At 48.1% G+C, this 23,096-nt stretch overlaps 1 protein-coding gene across 1 annotated transcript in view; it reads right to left on the bottom strand.

Annotated features, from left to right (window-relative positions):
- The window catches only part of MCHR2 (melanin concentrating hormone receptor 2), a 549,146-nt gene that overhangs the window by 244,981 nt on the left and 281,069 nt on the right, over positions 1-23,096 (bottom strand). The window contains exon 4 of the mRNA XM_073589501.1: positions 22,217-22,411. Within this exon, the coding sequence (XP_073445602.1) occupies positions 22,217-22,411 (195 nt within the window). The remainder of the gene's footprint in view (positions 1-22,216; positions 22,412-23,096) is intronic.

Here is a 23,096-nt window from a genome sequence, read left to right as displayed (position 1 = left end):
GCTAAGCAACACTTGCCGCCCCTGCAAACTGCAAACTCACGACCGGTGGTGGCCACAGGCAGAGTTGGTGCTGAGGATGCAGTGCTTGTCATGGTTGCGTCACTTTGAATCTGTGTGGAAGATCGTAACGTAACTTCCTCATCTTCCTCCTCCTCCACATCCTCTGCTGAGCTGCTCAGCTCTGTGCCTCTGGGTTCTGATATTTGAGCCTCATCAGGTTGACCTCCTTGATGGTTAATGTCTGGTGACAAGGGTCTGAATTCTGCTCAGACCCTACTTCATCCAACCCCAGATACAACATGAAAAAATTTGGAGCATCAGTGCTTATTAGAGTTGAGCGAAACGGGTCGGGCAAATTCAAAAATCGCCGACTTTAGCTAAAGTCGGGTTTCGTCGATCAAAACCCAACCATAGTGTGAGGTCAGCCATGTGGTCGCCGACCCGAGCGCCAATGTCGTGTTTCAAATATTGCTTCCAGTACCATTTCTCAGCCAATGATGGAGGATGCACACTGTGGGCAACGCGATGACATGGGCAGCGGCCACCACCATCTTAGAGAAGGGCATGAAGTGATTGGCTGGCTTTGTATGGCGTCACAGTGGCTATAAAAGGCCGTGACTGCCATCTTACTTCTGCCCATCTTAGAATAGGGAGAGGTGCTCCTGCTGATTCTGAATAGGGAGAGCGTTAGGCAGGGAAGAAGAAAAAAAAATAGCTTCTGCTGATAGCGCTTTTCACTGTACAGTTAGTGTGCAGTGAATTATGGGAGGATTTTTGTTGTGTGCAGCAGCGATGGTGGTGATTAGGCTACCTTTTAAGGCTACCTGATAGCTGCATTGCTGTGTGCACACTGCTGTTCAAACTGCTTTTTTCAAAGCACTCAAACTTTTATTATTTTGTTCTGGTCAGTTACCGAGCGTTCATTTTTTCACAGACCGTATAGCGGTGTACGCTCCTCACACACTACCGTGTACCGGCTGGTGTCACGGACAAATACAAGCTGTGTGTGACTCTGGAAAAACAAACCGAGGAAATTTTCCATTTTTCCAGACCTACACCGTATAGAGTTGTCCGCTTTTCAAACAGTTTAGTATATCTGCTGTTTGATTTTGGTCAAAACTATATAGAGACAGCGTGTGTCACTAAAATTAGACGGAGATTTACAATTTTCCATACAGACACCGTATAGTGCTGTCCGATTCTCAAACAATATTGTATATCTGCCATTCGCATTACGGTCACATTTATACAGAGTCAGCTTGTGTGTGTGACACTCCATAAATACATATACTTACATTTCCATTTCTCCATACACTGTATTGAGCTGTCCGATTCTCAAACAGTATTGTATATCTGCTGTTCGCATTCCAGTCACATCCATACAGAGTCAGCATGTATGTGTGACACTCCGTAAATACATATACAGAGATTGTTAGTTACACAAAAAAGTATACAGCTGTACACTTCTGATACAGCACCGTATATCTGCTTGTTGGATTACGGCCAAATACATACTGGGAGAGCGTCTGTGACTAACAAAATATATACGTAGATTTAATTTTTTAATACACCTTACACAGCTGGACGCTCCTCATACAGTACCATCTCTCTGCTGGTATTTTTGGTAAATTTTCCCAAACATGAGGAAGTATGGTGGAAAAGGCCATGGACGTGGGCAGGGGGGCGCGGCTGGTACTGATGGTGGTGGTGCATCGGCTGGTTCTGGCAATAGCAGCTAAGGCAGGAGGTGTTGAGCCTGCGTCATCGTCTGGCCCAAGAAGGCCTGTAAGGTTCCCTTTTCTTGGAGTATGAAAACCGATTTTAAAGCCAGAGCATCAGGAACAGGTTTTGGCGTACATTGCCGAAACAGCCACCAGCTCTATTGCCTCGTCTTCTGAACGTTCGAAACCTGCAAGCACGGAGTTGTCAGTGCAGGGTTCTGGTCAGGAAAAACACCTTTCCTTGTGTCCTTCACCCCCTCTAAAAGTTAAGGATGCGGTGGCCCACACTTCAGATTACTCTATGGAGCTCTTTTCACATACCATGCCTGGGTTATCCAGTCAAATCCAGAATTCCTCAGTCCAAGATGAATCTGACATGGAGTGCACTGATGCACAGCCACTGCTAGATGATTCTGCTGGTACACTGACACAGAGCACTACATTGCCCTAGCAGTCTACTGAGCCAGAATCTGACCCTGATGAAACTCAGGTGCCCCTTCCCGCATACTATACCACCTTACAAAGTGACACAGAGGAAGGTAAAGAGGAAGGTGCAGATGACTTTGAAGAGGAGGTGATGGATGACCCAGTTCTAGACCTGGATTGGCATCCATTGGGGGAGGAGGGTGGCTCCACCGCTGTGTAGTCTGGGCAGTTAAATCCTTCACAGGGACGGCCACTAGAAATTTGGTGTATTGATTGATGATGGTTAAGATGATCAATGGCTACCATTTGTAATGGACGTCAACTTACAAGCAGATGCAGTGGTGCTTTATGATCACCTTTCACAGTTGTGATAGTCACAGATGTGACATTCCTGCCACCATTTTTCAATGTCTCCTCTCATGCCAATCCAATAGAATCACCTACGGCCTTTGACTTCTGTCTTTTGCACTCCAAAATGACCAGACACAGCATGATAGGCAGTGAGGACCATGTCTACATCTCTCCCTGTGATCACAATTTGATGGAGACGAGTAACGGTGATGTGATCCACGCTACTGCGATAAGCAATCCTTTCTTCACAAAGAACCATTTTTGCTGTCTCCACAGACACAGTAATTGAGGGTCTTCATCGCCTCTGCAACATCTGCCGGGAGGTTTTCCCACGATGAGTAATTCCCAAATTTCTGCTAACACTCGACTTTCCATCTGTACTTGTATCCATGTAGTTTCCAGCTGCGGAGAGTCTGGACTGGCTTACTGAGATTGAAATATATACGAAGATTTAAAGTACCACAACACTGTATACTGGTGTACGCTTCGAATACCTTTCCCTTTTTCTACTTTTTAAATTCTGGTGTAATACATACTGAGCCTGTGAGTGTCTGTGTCTGACTCTGGAAGTATAGACGGAAATTTACAATTACCCCTAGACTGGACACACCTGGCATGTGCTGATACAGTACCTTTGTACAAAATTTTTTATTACGGTATCATCCATAGTGAGTGAGTGTGTGTGGTTTACGCCTTCTATATATACGGTGAATCGGAGATACCAATTTTTACCCTATACTCGATACAGCTTGTATCTTGTTATACAGTACCTTTGTTCGACATTTAGTATTACGGTCAAATCCATACTGAGTAAGCGTCTGAGAGTGACTACGGGACTATGTATATGGAGATTTCAATTGTACCCTATAATATATATACTATCTTGTTATCCAGTACCTTTTTTACAACATTTTTTATTATGGTCAAACCCAGACTGAGTGAGCATCTGAGGGTGACTCCGGAAATATATACCAAGATTTCAAATTTGGCCAACATTGTACACAGCTGTACACTTCTGATACAGTAACCTTTTTTGCTATTTAGATTCTGGTGTAATCCATAATGAGCCTGTGAACATCTGTCTGTTACTCCGGAAATATATTTGGAGATTTAAGATTACCCCAACACTGTATACAGCTGTACGCTTGTGTTACATTACCCATTTACAGCTTTTCATATTCTTGTGTAATCCATACTGGGCCTGAGAGCGTTCGTGTCTGCCTCCTGAAATATATATGAAGATAGAATGTTTACACTATACTATATATCTTGTATCTGGTGATACTGTACCCTTTTCCAACTTTTTATTTTATTGTGTAATCCATACTGAGCCTGTGAGCATCTGTGTATGACTCATGAAATATATACAGAGATTTACTGTTATCCCTAGACTGTATAGAGCTGTACGCTTCTGATACAGTACCATATATCTGCTGGTATTTTGGGTCCATTTTCTAAAACATGAGGAAGTATGGTGGAAGAGGATGCGGACGTGGGCCTGGGGGGCCACCTGGTACTGATGGTGGTGGTGGTGCATCTGCTGGTAGTGCCAATAACACAATAGCAGCTAAGGCAGGAGGTGTTGATCCTGCGTCATGGTGTAACTCTGGAAGGCCTGTAAGGCTCCCTTTTCTGGGAGTAGGTAGACTGCTTTTAAAGCCGGAGCATCAGGAACTGTTTTTGGCTTACATTGCTGAAACAGCCTCCAGCTCTATCGCCTCTTTTTCTGAAGTTTCAAAAAATGCAAGCACTGAGTCGTCAGTGCAGGCTTCTGGTCAGGAGAAACCCCTTTCCTTGTGTCCTTCACCCACACCAAAAGTGATGGATGTGGCAGCACACACTTCAGATTACTCCATGGAGCTCTTTTCACATACCATGCCTGGGTTCATTAAAAATGGGGCCCATCATATACTGGAGCATTCCAAATGGGGGACATCAGACACTGGAGCAGCATTTATGGGGCCCATTATACACTGAAGCATTAGAAATGGAGCACATTATATATGGAGCATTATTTGGGGCCAATCGTACACTGGAGCATCATCCATGAAGCCCATCATATACTGGAGCATTCCGAATGGGGGACATCAGACACTGGAGCAGCATTTACGGGGCCCATTATACACTGGAGCATTAGAAATGGGTCCAACTATATATGGAGCATTATTTGGGCCCATAACACACTGGACCATCGTCCATGGGGACCATCATATACTGTAGCATTATGTGGAGCTCATCATATACTGTATGGAACATTATATGTGACCATGACCAATTATTCTGTATGGAGAAATATATGGGGTTCATTATTCTGTATGGCGCACAATGTGGTGGCCATACTGTATGGAGTAATATACTGTCCTTTTTTTGAGCTATTGTACAATTTACAATAGATCAGTCATGTCATGTAAGCAGTGAAGTATTTGTCATTGTACTATACCTATATTTCTGTGCCGTATAGGAGTATCATGAGTTGTGGTATGTGTTAAATGGGTGCACTGACACTCTTTGGCCCAGGGCACACGAAAACCTGGAGCCAGCCCTACCCCCCCACAACTTTAGCCAAATAATCCCCAGTTTTCAATGCGTAACTACTATTATGAAGTAAATTAAGGTTAACAAGCTTAAGTAATAAAAATTGATGTTTTTGGCATTGAAATGGGCATTGTAGGTGTGTTTACTTTCCTCCACTCCCTGCCGACTTTGCTTCCCCATTGACTTGCATTGGGTTTCGTGTTTCAGTCGGCCTCCAACTTTTCCCTATAGTCGGCCGATTTCGTTCGACCTGACTTTTTAGAAAGTCAGGTTTCATGAAACCCGACTCAACCCTAAAAAAGGCAAAGTCGCTCATCTGTAGTGTTTATGCTTTCCTTCTCTGGATTCTGTGATTCTTCATAGCAGACCTCTGATGGCCATTGAATAAAATGTGTGATTACCGTATTTTTTGGACCATAAGATGCACTTTTTTTCCAAAAAATTTTGGGGGAAATTGGGGGTTCATCTTATGGTTACAATATACTTACAAATTCTGTGGTGGCGGCAGTTCCGGTGGTGGCGGTCCTGATTCAGCCTCCCTTCCCAGGATGGTGCGGCTGTGGTACAGCTGTGGTGTGACGGTGGCTGTGCTCTGTGGTGCAATGGTGTCGGGGCTCTGTGGTGTGGCGGCAGCGGGGCTCTGTGCTGCGTGGGGGGATCGCATTTCATCAAAGCCCGGAAGCCCCCACAGCTCTATTGCTGTGACGCGGTGGCCTCCGAAAAGATGGCCACCGAGGGCGGCGCATGCTCAGATTCAGATTTTTTTGCCAAGATCTGAAAATGAGCAAGCGCCGCCCTTGGCGGCCATTTTTCTGGAGGCCTCTGCATTGCAACATCGGAGCTGCAGGGCTTCTGGGCTTTGATCAAATGCCAGCGGGGCCCCCAACGGAGCACAGAGAGCTGCTGCCACCCCAGGACAGAGCTCTACCACCCCAGGACAGAGTGCTGCTGCCCCACAGAGCCCAAGCCATCCCACAGAGCCAAAACCACCCCACAGAGCCCAGCCAACCCACAGAGCCCAAGCCACCCCACAGAGCCCAAGCCACCCCACAGCGCCCAGCCACCCCACAGAGCCTAGCCATCCCATAGAGCCCAAGTCACCCCACAGAGCCCAGCCACCCCACAGAGCCCAGCCACCCCACAGAGCACAGCCTCCCCACAGAGCACAGCCACCCCACAGAGCATCGCCACTGCACAAAGCACCACCGCAACACAGAGCACTGCCACCGCACCAGCTTGGGATGGGTTTTCCCGGAGGCCACTACACCTGCCTAGACCACCAAGCAACCCCTGTGACCACTCCTCCACCTGTGCCGATCCCTTCCCTAGTAAGCTGAATTCGGACTGTAAGACAGACCCCCCCGTTTGACACATACATTATTTTTTTTCTCCCAATTTTCCTTCTGAAAATTTGGGATGCATCTTATGGTCTGGTGCTTATAGTCTGAAAAATAGGGTAGCTCTTCACAATGGCCCATTTGAGGTTCCCCACAATCAGTTGAGCATTTGGAAATTTATGACATAGGAGGAAACAAGGGTGATTGGGGTGCCACTTCTGAGGATTGTACTGTTTGTGTTGTAAAGGTGGAGGAAGAGGAGGAGAGGCCGCTTGATGCAGCGCTTGCCATCCACTGGAGCACATGCTGTTTCTTAACCTCATCTACCACTGTGCGTCTGCATAAGAAAGGAGTCAAGTAGGCCAGCCAGTAACAGATGTTGTCAGAAATCTTTGGATAGGTAGAGACGGTGTTTATTTAGTTGAGCTTTCATTCACATTAACTTAAATTAACTGCTATTTTTATATTAATAAAGCTAGTTGAAAAAAAGCTTATATAAAGAGATAGGTAGATAGATCGATAGATAGATAGATAGATAGATAGATAGATAGATAGATAAAGCCAAAAAATGGAACGGCACAGCAATATACTTGCCCAAGTCCATAACAAGAAAAAAGGAAGGTAGCACTCCAATAACTGCAAGTGAATAGGTGGATTTATTCATACCATGGTTTGAATAAATCCACCTTTTCACTTGAAGTTATTGGAATGATGCCTTCCTTTTTTCTTGTTATAGATAGATAGATAAAGGATAGATGCATAGATAAGATAGATGATAGATGGATAGATAAATAGATACATAAATAGAGAGATAGATGATAGATACTGCTTTCTAGGTATTTTTACTGTAATAAATAACTATTAAAGAGGTTGTCTGCTACTTCTACATTGATGGCCTATCATTAGGATAGGTCATCAATGTCAGTTTGTCTGGAGTCCGACACCTGTCACCACCACCAATCAGCTGTTATCAGTGTCAGCGGTGGCCGCCAGCCAGATATACTCACTTGCCAAGCACATCTGCCTTTTATTCAAATCAATAGCACGTGGATGTGCAGTACATCCATTTTTTTTAATAACCAGCTAAGGGCAAGCAGGCAGCTGAATGCTTATGTTAATAGGCTGGGAATATCCTTGGTTATTAGGCCCTTCTCTGCCTAAAAGTACCAGCTCTTAGCCACTACTGATTTGGCACATCATATTTGATGCACCAATTCTGGCACTTAACATTGGCTGTTCCAGATTGCCTTGCAGCATTAGCAATTGGAGTAAATGTTTTTGTGGTTGATCTCAGCAGCTGCCACTGACACCAATCTCAGGGCTAAGTAATGGAAAGACATCAGTCAGGCACCCCCATTACTAACCCAGTAAGTAAAAAAAAGAAAATAAACTCACAGAAAAGTCCTTTTTTAAAAAAAAATTCTCCTGACTAATACCCTCTTTAACCAATTTTTTACCAAAAAAAAAACACTCCCCTGCAGGTCTGATGCAGTCCTTATTGAGATTCACGACTCTACTAGATCAGGAGGCTGTCTGAGAAAGGTTGAGTTTTGAGGTTTGAGTATCGGGTCCCCAGGAGTAAAGCGACCTGCTCATGACAAGCGACCGGCCGATCACAATAATGCCAGTAGCCAACAAGGCTACTGCATTACTGTGTATGGCAGACAATTCCTGCATGTTGGTTGACTGTTTAACAGCCATGAAACATATGGCACAGGGACTCGAGCATTGCATTTAGGCACCCCCATTACTCGGCCAAGTAATGAGCACATCCAAGGACCCTAATGCTCACTCAAAACTAGCCATTATACATATCATACGTTGGGGAAGCCAAGTCTGACATCGTCTGGGAGGATATTATTTTTCCTCCTGCATGCATCCTGCTTATGATTGATCAATGTCATGCAGGGAAAAAATAACAAAGAGTAATCTGTACCAAAACCAGAAAAAAGTAGGACAAAAAAACGTACAGAGTGTAAATAGCCATAAAATAGACTCGGAGGTGGGAACACTTCAAGCTGCTGGTGTTATTTACATGTAAGTGTTATATCTTATTTTAGCCAGTCTTTTGTCTGATATATGTTTTGGAAAGTTATACCTGATGATTAGTGTTGAGCGATACCTTTCGATGCCCAAAAATATCATTCAAGTCAATGGGACATCCGGTATCGGAATTAAAAAAAGCCCTTTATTTCCTTGTTGGCTAATTCTACATAATTGAAAACAAATAAGAATCATGTAGAATGTATTGTGGGAGGTGGAGGAGACATTAAAGGCATAGTGGTTTATTCAAATCACATGGCATAGCATTAATTCCAATTTTTTTTTCAAGACGTTCGGAGTTAAAAAATGTTTCACAACTTCCATGCTCTTCACCTTCTTTTGTACTTCTCCCACACTTTCTCCTTCATGATCCGCAGCAGTAGCATTTTTTTCATCAACTTTTTCTTCACCTTATTCATCTTCTTCTTCTTCACCTTCTTCCCATTAATTTTTTTTTCCATTCTTCATATTCTTCTTATTCAGCTATTATTAATTTTCATATGCTATTTCTTCATCTTCTTCCTATTCTTCTTTTTCTTCATTTTCTTATGGTGACAGGCATTCCTGTAGTTCTTATCTATAAAAGTCATAAGATTACACCTTACGTTCTGCCTGTCACAAAAGATTTACAACAGGATTTGTCCGCGTTCAGTTTGGCCTGCAGCAGCAGGCATTTTCCAGGGGCACCACGAGGAGGAACGGACTCACCCCCATTTACTGCTTAGTCTTCTTCTGCTTATAATTTTGATTTCTTCTATGCTGATTTTTAGTCTTATGCTTAATGTTCTTCTGCTTTCTCTTCTTCTGCTTTTGCTTCTTCTGCTTCTTGTTCTTCTGTCTTTTGTTCTGTATCTTGTTGGTTGTCTTCATGTTCTTTGTCCTCTTGGTCATATTATTTAGGGTCATATTTCTGGTCTTCTTTGGTGTGGTCTTCAGGGTCGTCGTCATCAGGGTCGTCATCATGGAGATCAATAAGGATTAACAAAGACAATTTCAAAAAGCTTGATCTTGGAGATGTAGCAGAAAGTAAAAGAAGGCTGAGAAACTGGCGAGAACCAGCTGACAGTACTGGAACCCGTAGTGGCAGCAGAAAGAACAAGAGCCAATGGCACTACTGAGGAACAGCTGACGATGCAGGACCCCGGTTACTATGCAGGAGGTACCTGTGCTAGAAACCACTACCAAGGGCCAGCTGATGTTGCTGGACCTCGGATACCGAGATGTAGGCAACTAGGCCAAAGGCTCTGGCGAGAACCAGCTGACAGTGCTGGAACCCGGATGGGTAGCAGAAGGAACAAGAGCCAATGGCACTACCGAGGACCAACTGACAGTGCTGGACCACGGTTACTAAGCAGAAGGTACCTGTGCTAAAAAGCACTACCAAGGACCAGCTGACGGTGCTGGACTTCGGATACCAAGATGGAGGCACCTAGGCCAAAGGCTCTGGCGAGAACCAGCCAACAGTGCAGGAACCCGGATGGGTAGCAGAAGGAACAAGAGCCAATGGCACTACTGAGGACCAACTGACGGTGCTGGACCACGGTTACAAAGCAGAAGGTACCTGTGCTAAAAAGCACTACCAAGGACCAGCTGACGGTGCTGGACCTCGGATACCGAGATGGAGGCACCTAGGCCAAAGGCTCTGGCGAGAACCAGCTGACAGTGCTGGAACCCGGATGGGTAGCAGAAGGAACAAGAGCCAATAGCACTACCGAGGACAAACTGACGGTGCTGGACCACGGTTACTAAGCAGAAGGTACCTGTGCTAAAAAGCACTACCAAGGACCAGCTGACGGTGCTGGACCTCGGATACCGAGATGGAGGCACCTAGGCCAAAGGCTCTGGTGAGAACCAGCTGACAGTGCTGGAACCCGGATGGGTAGCAGAAGGAACAAGAGACACTGGCACTACCGAGGACCAACTGACGGTGCTGGACCACGGTTACTAAGCAGAAGGTACCTGTGCTAAAAAGCACTACCAAGGACCAGCTGACGTTGCTGGACCTCGGATACCATGATGGAGGCACCTAGGCCAAAGGCTCTGGAGAGAACCAGCTGACGGTGCTGGCACCCGGATGGGTAGCAGAAGGTACCCATCCAAAGCAAAGTAGCCAGGCCGCAAGCCGGCCGCAGTTACCGAAACCCACAGTCCTACAGGGGGTCTATGTCCCATTGGCACTACGGATCCAGCCTTCAGTGCCAGATCCCACAGTCCACATAGGAGTCACCTAAACTGCAGGCACCGTAGAGTCGGCTAACCCGGCCGCAAGACGACAGGACAACGGATTGGTGGCATAGTGACCTTGACATTACCCGGAAACAGCAGGCGTGCTGAAAACAGGCTGGGCAACAGGGAGTAGCCGTGCCAAAGACACTGCCGAGAACCAGCTAACGGTGTTGGAACCCAGATGGGTAGCAAAAGCTACAAGAGTCAATGGCACTACCGAGGAACAGCTGACGGTGCTGGACCACGGTTACTAGGCAGGAGGTACCTGTGCCTTAAAGCACTACCAAGGACCAGCTGACGGTGCTGGACCTCGGATACTGTGATGGAGGCACCTAGGCCAAAGGCTCTGGAGAGAACCAGCTGACAGTGCTGGAACCCGGGTGGGTAGCAGAAGGTACCCATCCAAAGCAAAGTAGCCAGGCCGCAAGCCGGCCGCAGTTACCGAAACCCACAGTCCTACAGGGGGTCCATGTCCCATTGGCACTACGGATCCAGCCTTCAGTGCCAGATCCCACAGTCCACATAGGAGTCACCTAAACTGCAGGCACCGTAGAGTCGGCTAACCCGGCCGCAAGACGACAGGACAACGGATTGGTGGCATAGTGACCTTGACACTACCCGGAAACAGCAGGCGTGCTGAAAACAGGCTGGGCAACAGGGAGTAGCCATGCCAAAGACACTGCCGAGAACCAGCTAACGGTGCTGGAACCCAGATGGGTAGCAAAAGCTACAAGAGCCAATGGCACTACCGAGGAACAGCTGACGGTGCTGGACCACGGTTACTAGGCAGGAGGTACCTGTGCCTTAAAGCACTACCAAGGACCAGCTGACGGTGCTGGACCTTCGGATACCAAGATGGAGGCACCTAGGCCAAAGGCTCTGGTGAGAACCAGCTGACAGTGCTGGAACCCGGGTGGGTAGCAGAAGGTACCCATCCAAAGCAAAGTAGCCAGGCCGCAAGCCGGCCGCAGTTACCGAAACCCACAGTCCTACAGGGGGTCGATGTCCCATTGGCACTATGGATCCAGCCTTCAGTGCCAGTTCCCGCAGCCCACATAGGAGTCATCTAAACTGCAGGCACCGTAGAGTCGGCTAACCCGGCCGCAAGACGACAGGACAACGGATTGGTGGCATAGTGACGTTGACACTACCCGGAAACAGCAGGCGTGCTGAAAACAGGCTGGGCAACAGGGAGTACCCGTGCTAAAGACACTGCCGAGAACCAGCTGACGGTGCTGGAACCCAGATGGGTAGCAAAAGCTACAAGAGCCAAAGGCACTACCGAGGAACAGCTGACGGTGCTGGACCACGGTTACTAGGCAGGAGGTACCTGTGCCTTAAAGCACTACCAAGGACCAGCTGACGGTGCTGGACCTTCGGATACCGAGATGGAGGCACCTAGGCCAAAGGCTCTGGCGAGAACCAGCTGACAGTGCTGGAACCCGGGTGGGTAGCAGAAGGTACCCATCCAAAGCAAAGTAGCCAGGCCGCAAGCAGGCCGCAGTTACCGAAACCCACAGTCCTACAGGGGGTCCATGTCCCATTGGCACTACGGATCCAGCCTTCAGTGCCAGTTCCCGCAGCCCACATAGGAGTCACCTAAACTGCAGGCACCGTAGAGTCGGCTAACCAGGCTGCAAGACGACAGGACAACGGATTGGTGGCATAGTGACGTTGACACTACCCGGAAACAGCAGGCGTGCTGAAAACAGGCTGGGCAACAGGGAGTACCCGTGCTAAAGACACTGCCGAGAACCAGCTGACGGTGCTGGAACCCAGATGGGTAGCAAAAGCTACAAGAGCCAAAGGCACTACCGAGGAACAGCTGACGGTGCTGGACCACGGTTACTAGGCAGGAGGTACCTGTGCCTTAAAGCACTACCAAGGACCAGCTGACGGTGCTGGACCTTCGGATACCGAGATGGAGGCACCTAGGCCAAAGGCTCTGGCGAGAACCAGCTGACAGTGCTGGAACCCGGGTGGGTAGCAGAAGGTACCCATCCAAAGCAAAGTAGCCAGGCCGCAAGCCGGCCGCAGCTAGCGAAACCCACAGTCCTACAGGGGGTCCATGTCCCATTGGCACTACGGATCCAGCCTTCAGTGCCAGTTCCCGCAGCCCACATAGGAGTCACCTAAACTGCAGGCACCGTAGAGTCGGCTAACCCGGCCGCAAGACGACAGGACAACGGATTGGTGGCATAGTGACCTTGACACTACCCGGAAACAGCAGGCGTGCTGGAACCAGGCTGGGCAACAGGGAGTCCCCGTGCCAAAGACACTGCCGAGAACCAGCTGACGGTGCTGGAACCCAGATGGGTAGCAAAAGCTACAAGAGCCAATGGCACTACCGAGGAACAGCTGACGGTGCTGGACCACGGTTACTAGGCAGGAGGTACCTGTGCCTTAAAGCACTACCAAGGACCAGCTGACGGTGCTGGACCTCGGATACCGAGATGGAGGCACCTAGGCCAAAGGCTCTGGCGAGAACCAGCAGACAGTGCTGGAACCCGGGTGGGTAGCAGAAGGTACCCATTGAAAGCAAAGTAGACAGGCCGCAAGCCGGCCGCAGTTACCGAAACCCACAGTCCTACAGGGGGTCCATGTCCCATTGGCACTACGGATCCAGCCTTCAGTGCCAGTTCCCGCAGCCCACATAGGAGTCACCTAAACTGCAGGCACCGTAGAGTCGGCTAACCCGGCCGCAAGACGACAGGACAACGGATTGGTGGCATAGTGACCTTGACACTACCCGGAAACAGCAGGCATGCTGGAACCAGGCTGGGCAACAGGGAGTCCCCGTGCCAAAGACACTGCCGAGCACCAACTGGCGTTGTTGGAGCCCAGGGACAATCATGGTGTAGGCCGAGGCCTACTTGGTGGTAGTTTTAGATTGTTTGTAGGCTACAACAGACTGTCAACGTGCTCCAATTAGGCATCTGTCTCCACTCTGTTTCCAGGATTTCACGTGACCAACAACACCGCCAGTTTATGCGCACAGTAGCCGTCAGCCCAATCCACACATGTTCCTGTGTTACTGGGGTTCTGTAATGTCAGCAGATCCCCTGATGTGTGTCTGCCAATGTCTCCTGCTCTGTCCACCTTCCCACCACTTGTAGTGGGAAGGTGGACAGCGCAGGAGACAGTGCCGGACACACATTGGGGGATCAGCTCACGTAACAGAACACCAGGAACACAGGAACAAGTGTGGAATGCGTGGACAGCAACTGTGAGCAGGAACTGGCGGTGTTGGAGGTCAGGGGAAATAATAGAGACAGAGTGGAGACAGAGGCCAAATCAGAGAATGTTTAAATCAGAAGTAGTTACAATTTGGAGGCAGCAGCAGTTTGCCCTCCACACAGCAGGGGATCAGCTGACGTTACCGACCCCCACTTTCACATGAACGAGTGTTTTTTTCTGTGCGGACAGCACTTCCGAGCACCAACTGGCGTTGTTGGAGCCCAGTGACAATCATGGTGTAGGCTGAGGCCTACTAGGAGCCAGGTGTAAATCGGAGGTATTTTGACTTTGGAGGGAGCAGGACACTTTGCCCTCCACACAGCAGGGGATCAGCTGACGTTACCGAACCCCACTTTCACATGAACAAGTGTTTTTTTCTGTGTGGACAGCACTTCCGAGCACCAACTGGCAGTGTTGAAGCCCATTGACAATCATGGTGTAGGCCGAGGCCTACTTGGTGGCAGTTTTAGATTGTTTGTAGGCTACAACAGACTGTCAACGTGCTCCAATTAGGCCTCTGTCTCCACTCTGTTTCCAGGATTTCACGTGACCATCAACACCGCCAGTTTATGCGTACAGTAGCCGTCTGCCCAATCCACACGTGTTCCTGTGTTACTGGTGTTCTGTAATGTCAGCAGATCCCCTGATGTGTGTCTGCCAATGTCTCCTGCTCTGTCCACCTTCCCACCACTTGTAGTGGGAAGGTGGACAGCGCAGGAGACAGTGCCGGACACACTTTGGGGGATCAGCTCATGTAACAGGACACCAGGAACACAGGAACAAGTGTGGAATGCGTGGACGGCAACTGTGAGCAGGAAATGGCGGTGTTGGAGGTCAGGGGAAATACTAGAGACAGAGTGGAGACAGAGGCCTATTCAGAGAATTTTTAAATCAGAAGTAGTTACAATTTGGAGGCAGCAGCAGTTTGCCCTCCACACAGCAGGGGGATCAGCTGACGTTACTGACCCCCACTTTCACCTGAACGAGTGTCTTTTTCTGTGTGGACAGCACTTGCGAGCAACAACTGACGATGTTGGAGCCCAGGGATAGTCATTTTGTAGGCTGAGGCCTACTTGGAGGCAGTTTAAGATAAGACGTTGTTTGAATTTGGAGGCAGCAGGTGAGTTTGCCGTACACACAGCTGGGGATCAGCAGACGTTACCAAACCCCACTTACACATGAACAAGTGTTTTTTCTGTGTGGACAGCACTTCTGAGCACCAACTGGCGGTGTTGGAGCCCAGGGAAAATCAGGTAGTAGGCTGAGGCCTACTTGCTGGCAGTTTTCGATTGTTTCTACACTACTACTAACTGTCAACGTACTCCAATTAGGCCTCTGGCTTCACTCTGTTTCGAGTATTTCCTCTGGCTTCCAACCACTCCAGTTGCTGCTCTGAAATGCCATCTGCACAACCAACACTTGTTCCTGTGTTACTGGGGTTCTGTAACAGCAGCTTCTCCCTAGAGGTGAGTCAGGCAATGTCTCCTGCTCTGTCCACTTTTCCACTACAAGTAGTGGGAATGTAGACAAAGCAGGAGACATTGCCGGACTCACCTCTGGAGATGAGCAGATGTTACAGGACCCAGGTAACACAGGAACAAGTGTTGATTGTGCAGACGGCACTTGAGAGCAGAAACAGGCGGTGTTGTAGGCCGGAGGAAATATTCAAAACAGAGTGGAGACAGAGGGCAAATCAGAGAAAATATTAAATCAGAGGTAGTCAGAAGTTGTAGGCAGCAGGAGAGTTTGCCGTACACACAGCAGGGGATCAGCTGACGTTACCGAACCCCACTTACACATGAGCGAGTGTTTTTCCTGTGAGTACAGCACTTCTGAGCACCAACTGGCGGAGTCGGAGCCCAGGGAAAATCAGGTAGTAGGTCGAGGCCTACTTCGAGCATGGTGTAAATCTGAGGTACTTTGAGTTTGGAGGGAGCAGGACACTTTGCCATACACACAGCAGGGGATCAGCAGACGTTACCAAACCCCACTTACACATGAACAAGTGTTTTGTCTGTGCGGACAGCACTTCTGAGCACCAACTGGTGGTGTCGGAGCCCAGGGAAAATCAGGTAGTAGGCTGAGGCCTACTTGGTGGCAGTTTTAGATTGTTTCTACACTACTACTAACTGTCAACGTACTCCAATTAGGCCTCTGGCTTCACTCTGTTTCGAGTATTTCCTCTGGCTTCCAACCATGCCAGTTGCTGCTCTGAAATGCCGTCTGCACAACCAACACTTGTTCCTGTGTTACTGGGGTTCTGTAGCAGCAGCTTCTCCCTAGAGGTGAGTCAGGCAATGTCTCCTGCTCTGTCCACTTTTCCACTACAAGTAGTGGGAATGTAGACAAAGCAGGAGACATTGCCGGACTCACCTCTGGAGATGAGCAGATGTTACAGGACCCAGGTAACACAGGAACAAGTGTTGATTGTGCAGACGGCACTTGAGAGCAGAAACAGGCGGTGTTGTAGGCCGGAGGAAATACTCAAAACAGAGTGGAGACAGAGGGCAAATCAGAGAACATATTAAATCAGAGGTAGTCAGAAGTTGTAGGCAGCAGGAGAGTTTGCCGTACACACAGCAGGGGATCAGCTGACGTTACCGAACCCCACTTACACATGAGCGAGTGTTTTGTCTGTGTGGACAGCACTTCTGAGCAACAGCGGGCGTTGCTGTAGCCCAGGAAATAAAGTTCAGGTCATAGAAACATGAACACAACAGGAGACCTGGATCCTGTTGCCAGGCAATTATTTATTCTGGAAGAGGACTGGCAAATTCAGGTGAGATCCGGGCCTTGTTCATTTTCACAAAAGTAAGCCGGTCAACATTATCGGCGGATAGTCGCGTGCGACGGTCTGTTACCACACCACCTGCAGCACTAAAGACACGTTCCGATAATAAACTGGCAGCAGGGCAAGCCAGCACCTCCAATGCATACTGGCTAAGCTCTGGCCATGTATCCAGCTTAGAGACCCAAAACTTGAATGGGGAAGAGCCATCTGTGAGTACACTAACAGGGCAAGACAAGTAGTCTGTCACCATCTGACGGAAACGTTGCCTCCTGCTGACTGGAGCCGTCTGTGATGGTGTAGCCGTTTGTGGCGGTCCCACAAAACTTTTCCACATTTGGGCCATACTGGCCTTGCCTTGTCCTGCGGCACTGCCTCTGCTACCTCTTTGTGCAGAGCTTCCTCCACTGCCTCTACCCACATGGCTGCTTTGAAAAGCACTACCAGCAACACTTGCGGGGGGAATGGAGAACATGATGGCCTGCACAAGTGTTTCTTGGTACTCCCGCATTTTACGCTCCCGGTTCAACTGTGGTATGAGGCTTTGTAAGTTGTCCCGGTAGCGAGGATCTAAGAGGGTGTACACCCTATAATCAGCCATGTGGAGAATGTTGGCGATGCGGCGGTCATTTAACAAGCGCTGCAGCATGAAATCAACCATGTGCTGCAGACTGCCAAATGGACCGGAAACGCTGTCCCCAGCTTGAGGCAGCATCTCAGCCTGCTCAGCATCACCCCACCCTCGCTGTACACACTGACTACTAGAGCCTTGAGTACCTCCCTCCTCTGGAGAGATGTGTTCCTCCTCCTCCATTGACTCCTCATCATCCTCCTCACTAAGTGTCCCCTGCCTGGGCCTTTGTATGGAAGCACGTTGTGCAGACTTGCCAGAAGCAGATGGCATTTCTGACTCCTCATCCTCGACCTCTTCAAAAACCTCCTCACTTAGTGCTTGTAAGGTTTTTTGAAGCAGACAGATAAGGGGGACAGTCATGCTGACTAGTGCATCATCTGCACTGGCCATCCGAGTGGAGTCATCGAAGGCACGCAAAACTTGGCAGATGTCCCTCATAGTGGCCCACTCAGTGGTGGTGAAGTGTGTCCGGCGCACAGTGCGACTTGTTTGCGCCTGATGCAGCTGGTACTCCATTACTGCTGCCTGTTGCTCACACAACCGCTCCAACATATGTAACGTTGAATTCCACCTGGTGGGGAGGTCACATATGATGCGATGTTCTGGCAGGCGGAATCGGTGTTGCAGAGATGCAATGCGCGATCTTGCCATGATGGAACGCCGCAAGTGAGCACACTCTAGGCGAACCTTGCGCAGCAGTGCATCAAGATCCGGATAGTCCCTCAGAAAGCTCTGCACGACCAAATTGAGCACATGTGCCAGACATGGTATGTGAGTGAGGTTGCCTAGGCCCAGAGCTGCCACTAGATTTCGGCCATTGTCACTCACTACCAAACCTGGCTGGAGATTCGCTGGCACAAACCACACATCGCTCTCCTGCTTAATGGCATTCCAGAGCTCCTGTGCTGCGTGGCTCCGATTCCCCAAAGAAATTAATTTAAGGACGGCCTGTTGATGTTTGGCCACACCTGTGCTCATATCTGGCCTAACAGGCTCATGCAGTGCTGATTCCAAGGAACTAGAGTAGGAGGAGGACTCAATATGTACAGACTGCATTCCTGCAATCCTTGGAGTTGGCAGAATACGTACAGAGCCACTCTCCAGATCTGTACCCGGCTCCACAACATTGACCCAATGGGCAGTGAGGGAAAGGTATCGTCCCTGTCCATGGCTACTGGTCCATGCATCGGTGGTCAGGTGGACCTTGCTACTGACGGCGTTTAGTAGCGCATTTTTAATTTTTCCCTCCACATGCTTTTGCAGGGCAGGGACGGCTTGCCTGCTGAAATAAAAGCAGCTGGGCACATTGTATTGTGGAACTGCCAATGACATCAAGTTCTAGAAGGTGTCAGTCTCCACCAGCCTGAATGACAGCATCTCAAGGGCCAGTAGTTTGGCAATGCCGGCATTCAAAGCCAGTGCTCGGGGGATGGTTTGCCGAGTATGGCCGCTTTTTCTTCCATGCCTGTGCTACCGATTGCTGGTGAGTGGCCTGGGAGTGTGCTGATGACTGAGAACTTGGTTCAGTGGGTGGAATTTCACTGGGTCTCTGGACAACAGTGGCAGAGGTTCTTCCATGGCGTTCCAGTTAGGAAGCCGAACCAGCTGTGTGTGAGCTGGAGGAAGAGGCCCCAACGCGAGCTGAAGAGGTGGTAGGTGCTGCTGAAGGTTGGCCTACATCTTCAGTGTGTCTGTGTAACTCCACCTCGTGCTTGGTACGCACATGTTTCCACATATTTGTGGTATTGAGGTTGCTCACATTTTTCCCTCGTTTAACTTTCTGATGACACAGCTTGCATTTGACAAAGCAAATGTCATCTGCAACTGTGTCAAAAAAAGACCACGCACTGCAAGTCCTGGGAGCGCCCGTTTTGTGTTTTGGAAGAGGATTGCTCCTCACGGGTGCCAAAGTGGAGGCTACAGGCAACCAAGTCTGCACCCGCCCTCTCCCTCCTCTTTTGGCCGTTCGGGGAATCTCTTCCTCAGAGCTGCTCCCACCACCTTCCTGTGGCTGACACCATGATGGGTCAAGGACCTCATCATCTCCACTCCCCTCTTCAAGCACCGGCTGGTCCTGGGTTGTCTCGCCAGCACCGTACGCACCAGAAATTGGCAACTGAGTCTCATCATCATCAGATGAGTACTGAGGTGTGCTGACAATAGGCACTGGCCCACCCGCCTCTTCAGATTCAGAGGGACAAAGCAGTTGCGCATCACTGCATACTCCCTCTTCTTCATGCTCTAGAATGCTGCTTGGCTGGCCACCTCTTTCCAAGCCAACAGATTCTGAGAACAGATGTAAAGATTGAGATGGCTCCTGTCCAGGGCTCTCAGACTGCCTGGGCAATTTGGCAGGTGGTGAAGAGACAGATGGTTGCTCTTCTGTGCTCTGGCCCTGGAAGGATGCGGAAGTCATTGAAGTGGATGCCTTAGCTGCCATCCATCCGACAACGGCTTCAATTTGTTCGTCACGCAGCAGTGGGGTACGGCGAGGTCCTACAAAGCTGCGCATGAAGGACTGTTGCCTGGTAAAAGTGGGGGATGCCGGGTCACTGGTGGCCGCAGCAGACACCGAATCCCCACGTTCTCTCCCTGCTGAATCCCCCCGTCCTCTCCCTGCTGAAACTCCACGGCCACGACCACGTGCCTTACTCCCTGCCTTCTTCATCTTGGTAGACTGATAAAGATAGGCAGAAAAGTAAAAAAGGGGTGGCTTAGTGTTCTTATTCCTGAACACCTGCTAACCAGTATAAGAAACACTAATTTGGCTAAGAGTGCGTGTACTACACTTTAATATGATCTAATGTGGCCTACACAACTCTAAAGTGGAGTGTTTGGTGAACTTTATTTCCTTTTTTTTTTTTTTTTGCGGAAAAAGAAAAGGATGTGACCAAAGTTTGAAAGCTATAGTATCACAAACTTTTTGGAGCGATTACAATGCAGGAAGCTAACCTACAATGCAATTGATGAGGCTCCAAAAAATAGGGTGATACTAGTCTGGCTGGACCTGAAGGGCACAAGCCAGCAAAAAGGCTCCTCTATCTAATCCTATATAGTGTTTGCAACCAACCAATGACAATGGATGCGGATGGAAGCACACTAATATAGGAGCAAAAATCTGGAAAAATTAGCTGCAAAAAAAGGACTATGTATGAGGCAGTGACGCACGCTGAGCGGACTACAACCAGCGGTGGCTGTAGAACACACTGCAACGTGAGCTGCACTCACACACAGAGAGACCTATCAGAAAAAACAGTGCAGAGAAATGGGCTATAGCACTGAAAGGCTGCTGAAAGGCTCCACTGTCCACTCCTTTAGTGTTTGCAACCAACGTATATGGATACGTATGGAAGCACACTATACAGGAGAAAAAAAAAGCAGCAATAAAAGAAAAATGTGTATGAGGCAGAGATACACGCTGGGCGGCCTACAAGAAGACGTGCCTGCAGGAGACACTACACAGCGTGGGTCTGCACTCACACAGCCCTTGCAGACAGCTATTAAAACAGCGCTGCTGGGCTAAAAAAATCCTACAGTGGTGGATTATGTAGCCTGGGTAGAGCAATAGATATGTTTGATGATCGCTATTTCTAACTGTCCCTCACAGTCTTCAACAGCAGCCTGTCCCTCACTGAATTCACAGCAGAGTGAACCCGAAATGGCGGCTGCTGCGGTTTTTATAGTGCATCATGACATCATCTCAGCAGCCAATCACAGCCATGCCAGTAGTTAACATGCCTACATGCCTAACAGGATGTGCCCACACTTCTGAGGATCCCCATTGGCTGAATCAAATCGAGCGGGCTCCTAGCATTATGGGAACTTCTGATTCCGGTATTCGATATGAAAAAAGTATCGGAACTAAGTATCGGAATTCCGATACAGCGAATATCGTATGATACCCGATACTTGCGGTATCAGAATGCTCAACACTACTGATGATGCTATTATATTTAAGGGACTTTTTATATCCATCTACATCAACATATATTTATAATCACCACCTGTATGTGTTAGTGTTTCTCTGCATATATGCCTAGCAGCCTCTGATGTAGTATATATTTTAGGTATATTTGTGTTTTAATTAATTTAATTTCTGGCATAATTTTGGTATACTATGTAAGTTATGCCCCTTATTTGGTTCTTTATACAGGTCCATTGATATTAAATATTAATCTCTTTCAATGGCCCCTAGGTCTTAGCAAAACTTAGAATATCAACTTTACAAGCTAATATCTTATAAGTGGAGATGAGAAATTAAAAAAATATAAATTACACTTTTGCTGCTACTAGTCTGTGATGTGGCCAGTACCTGTCTCTGCTGGTAATCCACAGGCGTCTCTGGATGCATAGTGGACATAGTGGTAGCTGTGGGTTTGATACTGCATAAGTACGCAGCGTCAAAGCAGCAGTAACTGCAGTTTTTGGGCATATACCCTAATAAGTTTGTAAAAGCAATATTTAGACAAAGGTGTTTTTAAAAATATGTTCTAATTGAAAAATTATTACATTTTGCATTTTCTAGCAGTGTAAATTAGTTTTATTCAAGGTGCCAGCACTTAAGTTTATTGCTCCAGTGAGACTTTGCAACATGATTTTCCAGTTTTTTAACTATTAAATTAAAGCCGCAGTTTATTTTTATACAGCTCATTACCATTAAAATATATTATGTAAGCTTAGGGCAAAAAAGACAAAAAGAAATCAAACGCCCCAAAAGCCCTAAGAAAAGTTACAAACTACAGAAATTAATGTCATTTAACACATCTTTTGATGCAGCTTGTTTTAAAAGGTTAACGGCTAGGGAATTAATTTGTCATTTTACATGAAGAAAATTATGATTGAAAAATTTGTAAATACAATATCACGCTTAAAGTGCATTAATCATTAGAAAAGACTGATTAAATGGTCTCATCCTTACCAGAGAACATCATTTGGGGTGGTGAGATCGAATGCACAACTTTCCAACCCATCTTTGAACTGGATAACCTTCGAATAGACCCAGACAGGAAACACAACTACAAAAGATGCTGCCCACAGAAGTATGTTAACACGGATTGTCTTTGATATTGTTCTCAAGCTTGTAAGACGAAAAGGCTGAACAAGAGCCATATATCTGTAACATAAAAAGACATTACTATTAAAACATAATGATAAAATATACTACTACATTTAATACATTTAACATTGGCTGTCTGCTTTCCAAATGTTTTTTTTTTTTTAAATCTCTATACAGTATATAAATCTGAATGTGTGTGTGTGTATATCACAAACCAATCACGAAGCAGCAGAGTGGGACACCAACCAATCACGAAGCAGCAGAGTGGGACACAGTTGGAGGACGGATACAGCAGGACAGTGAATGGAGAGCAAGGCTGTGAGGAAGACAGTCTTCAGGACAGTAGCCGAATAGTGCTGGCACCCTCTCAGACCTGTCCCGGCTCAGTTGGCGCTCTCCGTCGCCAACTGCGCTATCCCCCCTCTCTCCTGCAGCTTCCTGGCCTAAATTTAGTCCCCGGCTTCTGCTGTGGCCTACTACAACACTAGGCCACGTCCCCCAGCAGGCCACCCAATCACAGGCACTGCAGCACCACTCTAGCTCCGCCCACTCCTGCAAGCTCCGCCCACTCTGGCCGCCCGCGCTAGGCCACGCCTCCCGCAGGCCACCCAATCACATGCGTGGCAGCTCTGCTCCTGCTCCTCCAACTCCACCCAGCTCCGTCCACTCCAGCCGAACGAACAATCTGCGCACCTCTCTCTCCCGATCCTGGCATCACCGCGTGTGGTGCATGGAGAGTGGG

This window comes from Dendrobates tinctorius, unplaced genomic scaffold (assembly GCF_039654945.1).
Source record: "Dendrobates tinctorius isolate UK_male_01 unplaced genomic scaffold, ASM3965494v1 ptg000111l, whole genome shotgun sequence".
NCBI lineage: Eukaryota > Metazoa > Chordata > Amphibia > Anura > Dendrobatidae > Dendrobates > Dendrobates tinctorius.
Note: the sequence above shows the minus strand (reverse complement) of the source record. Positions and strands in the feature narration are given on the sequence as shown.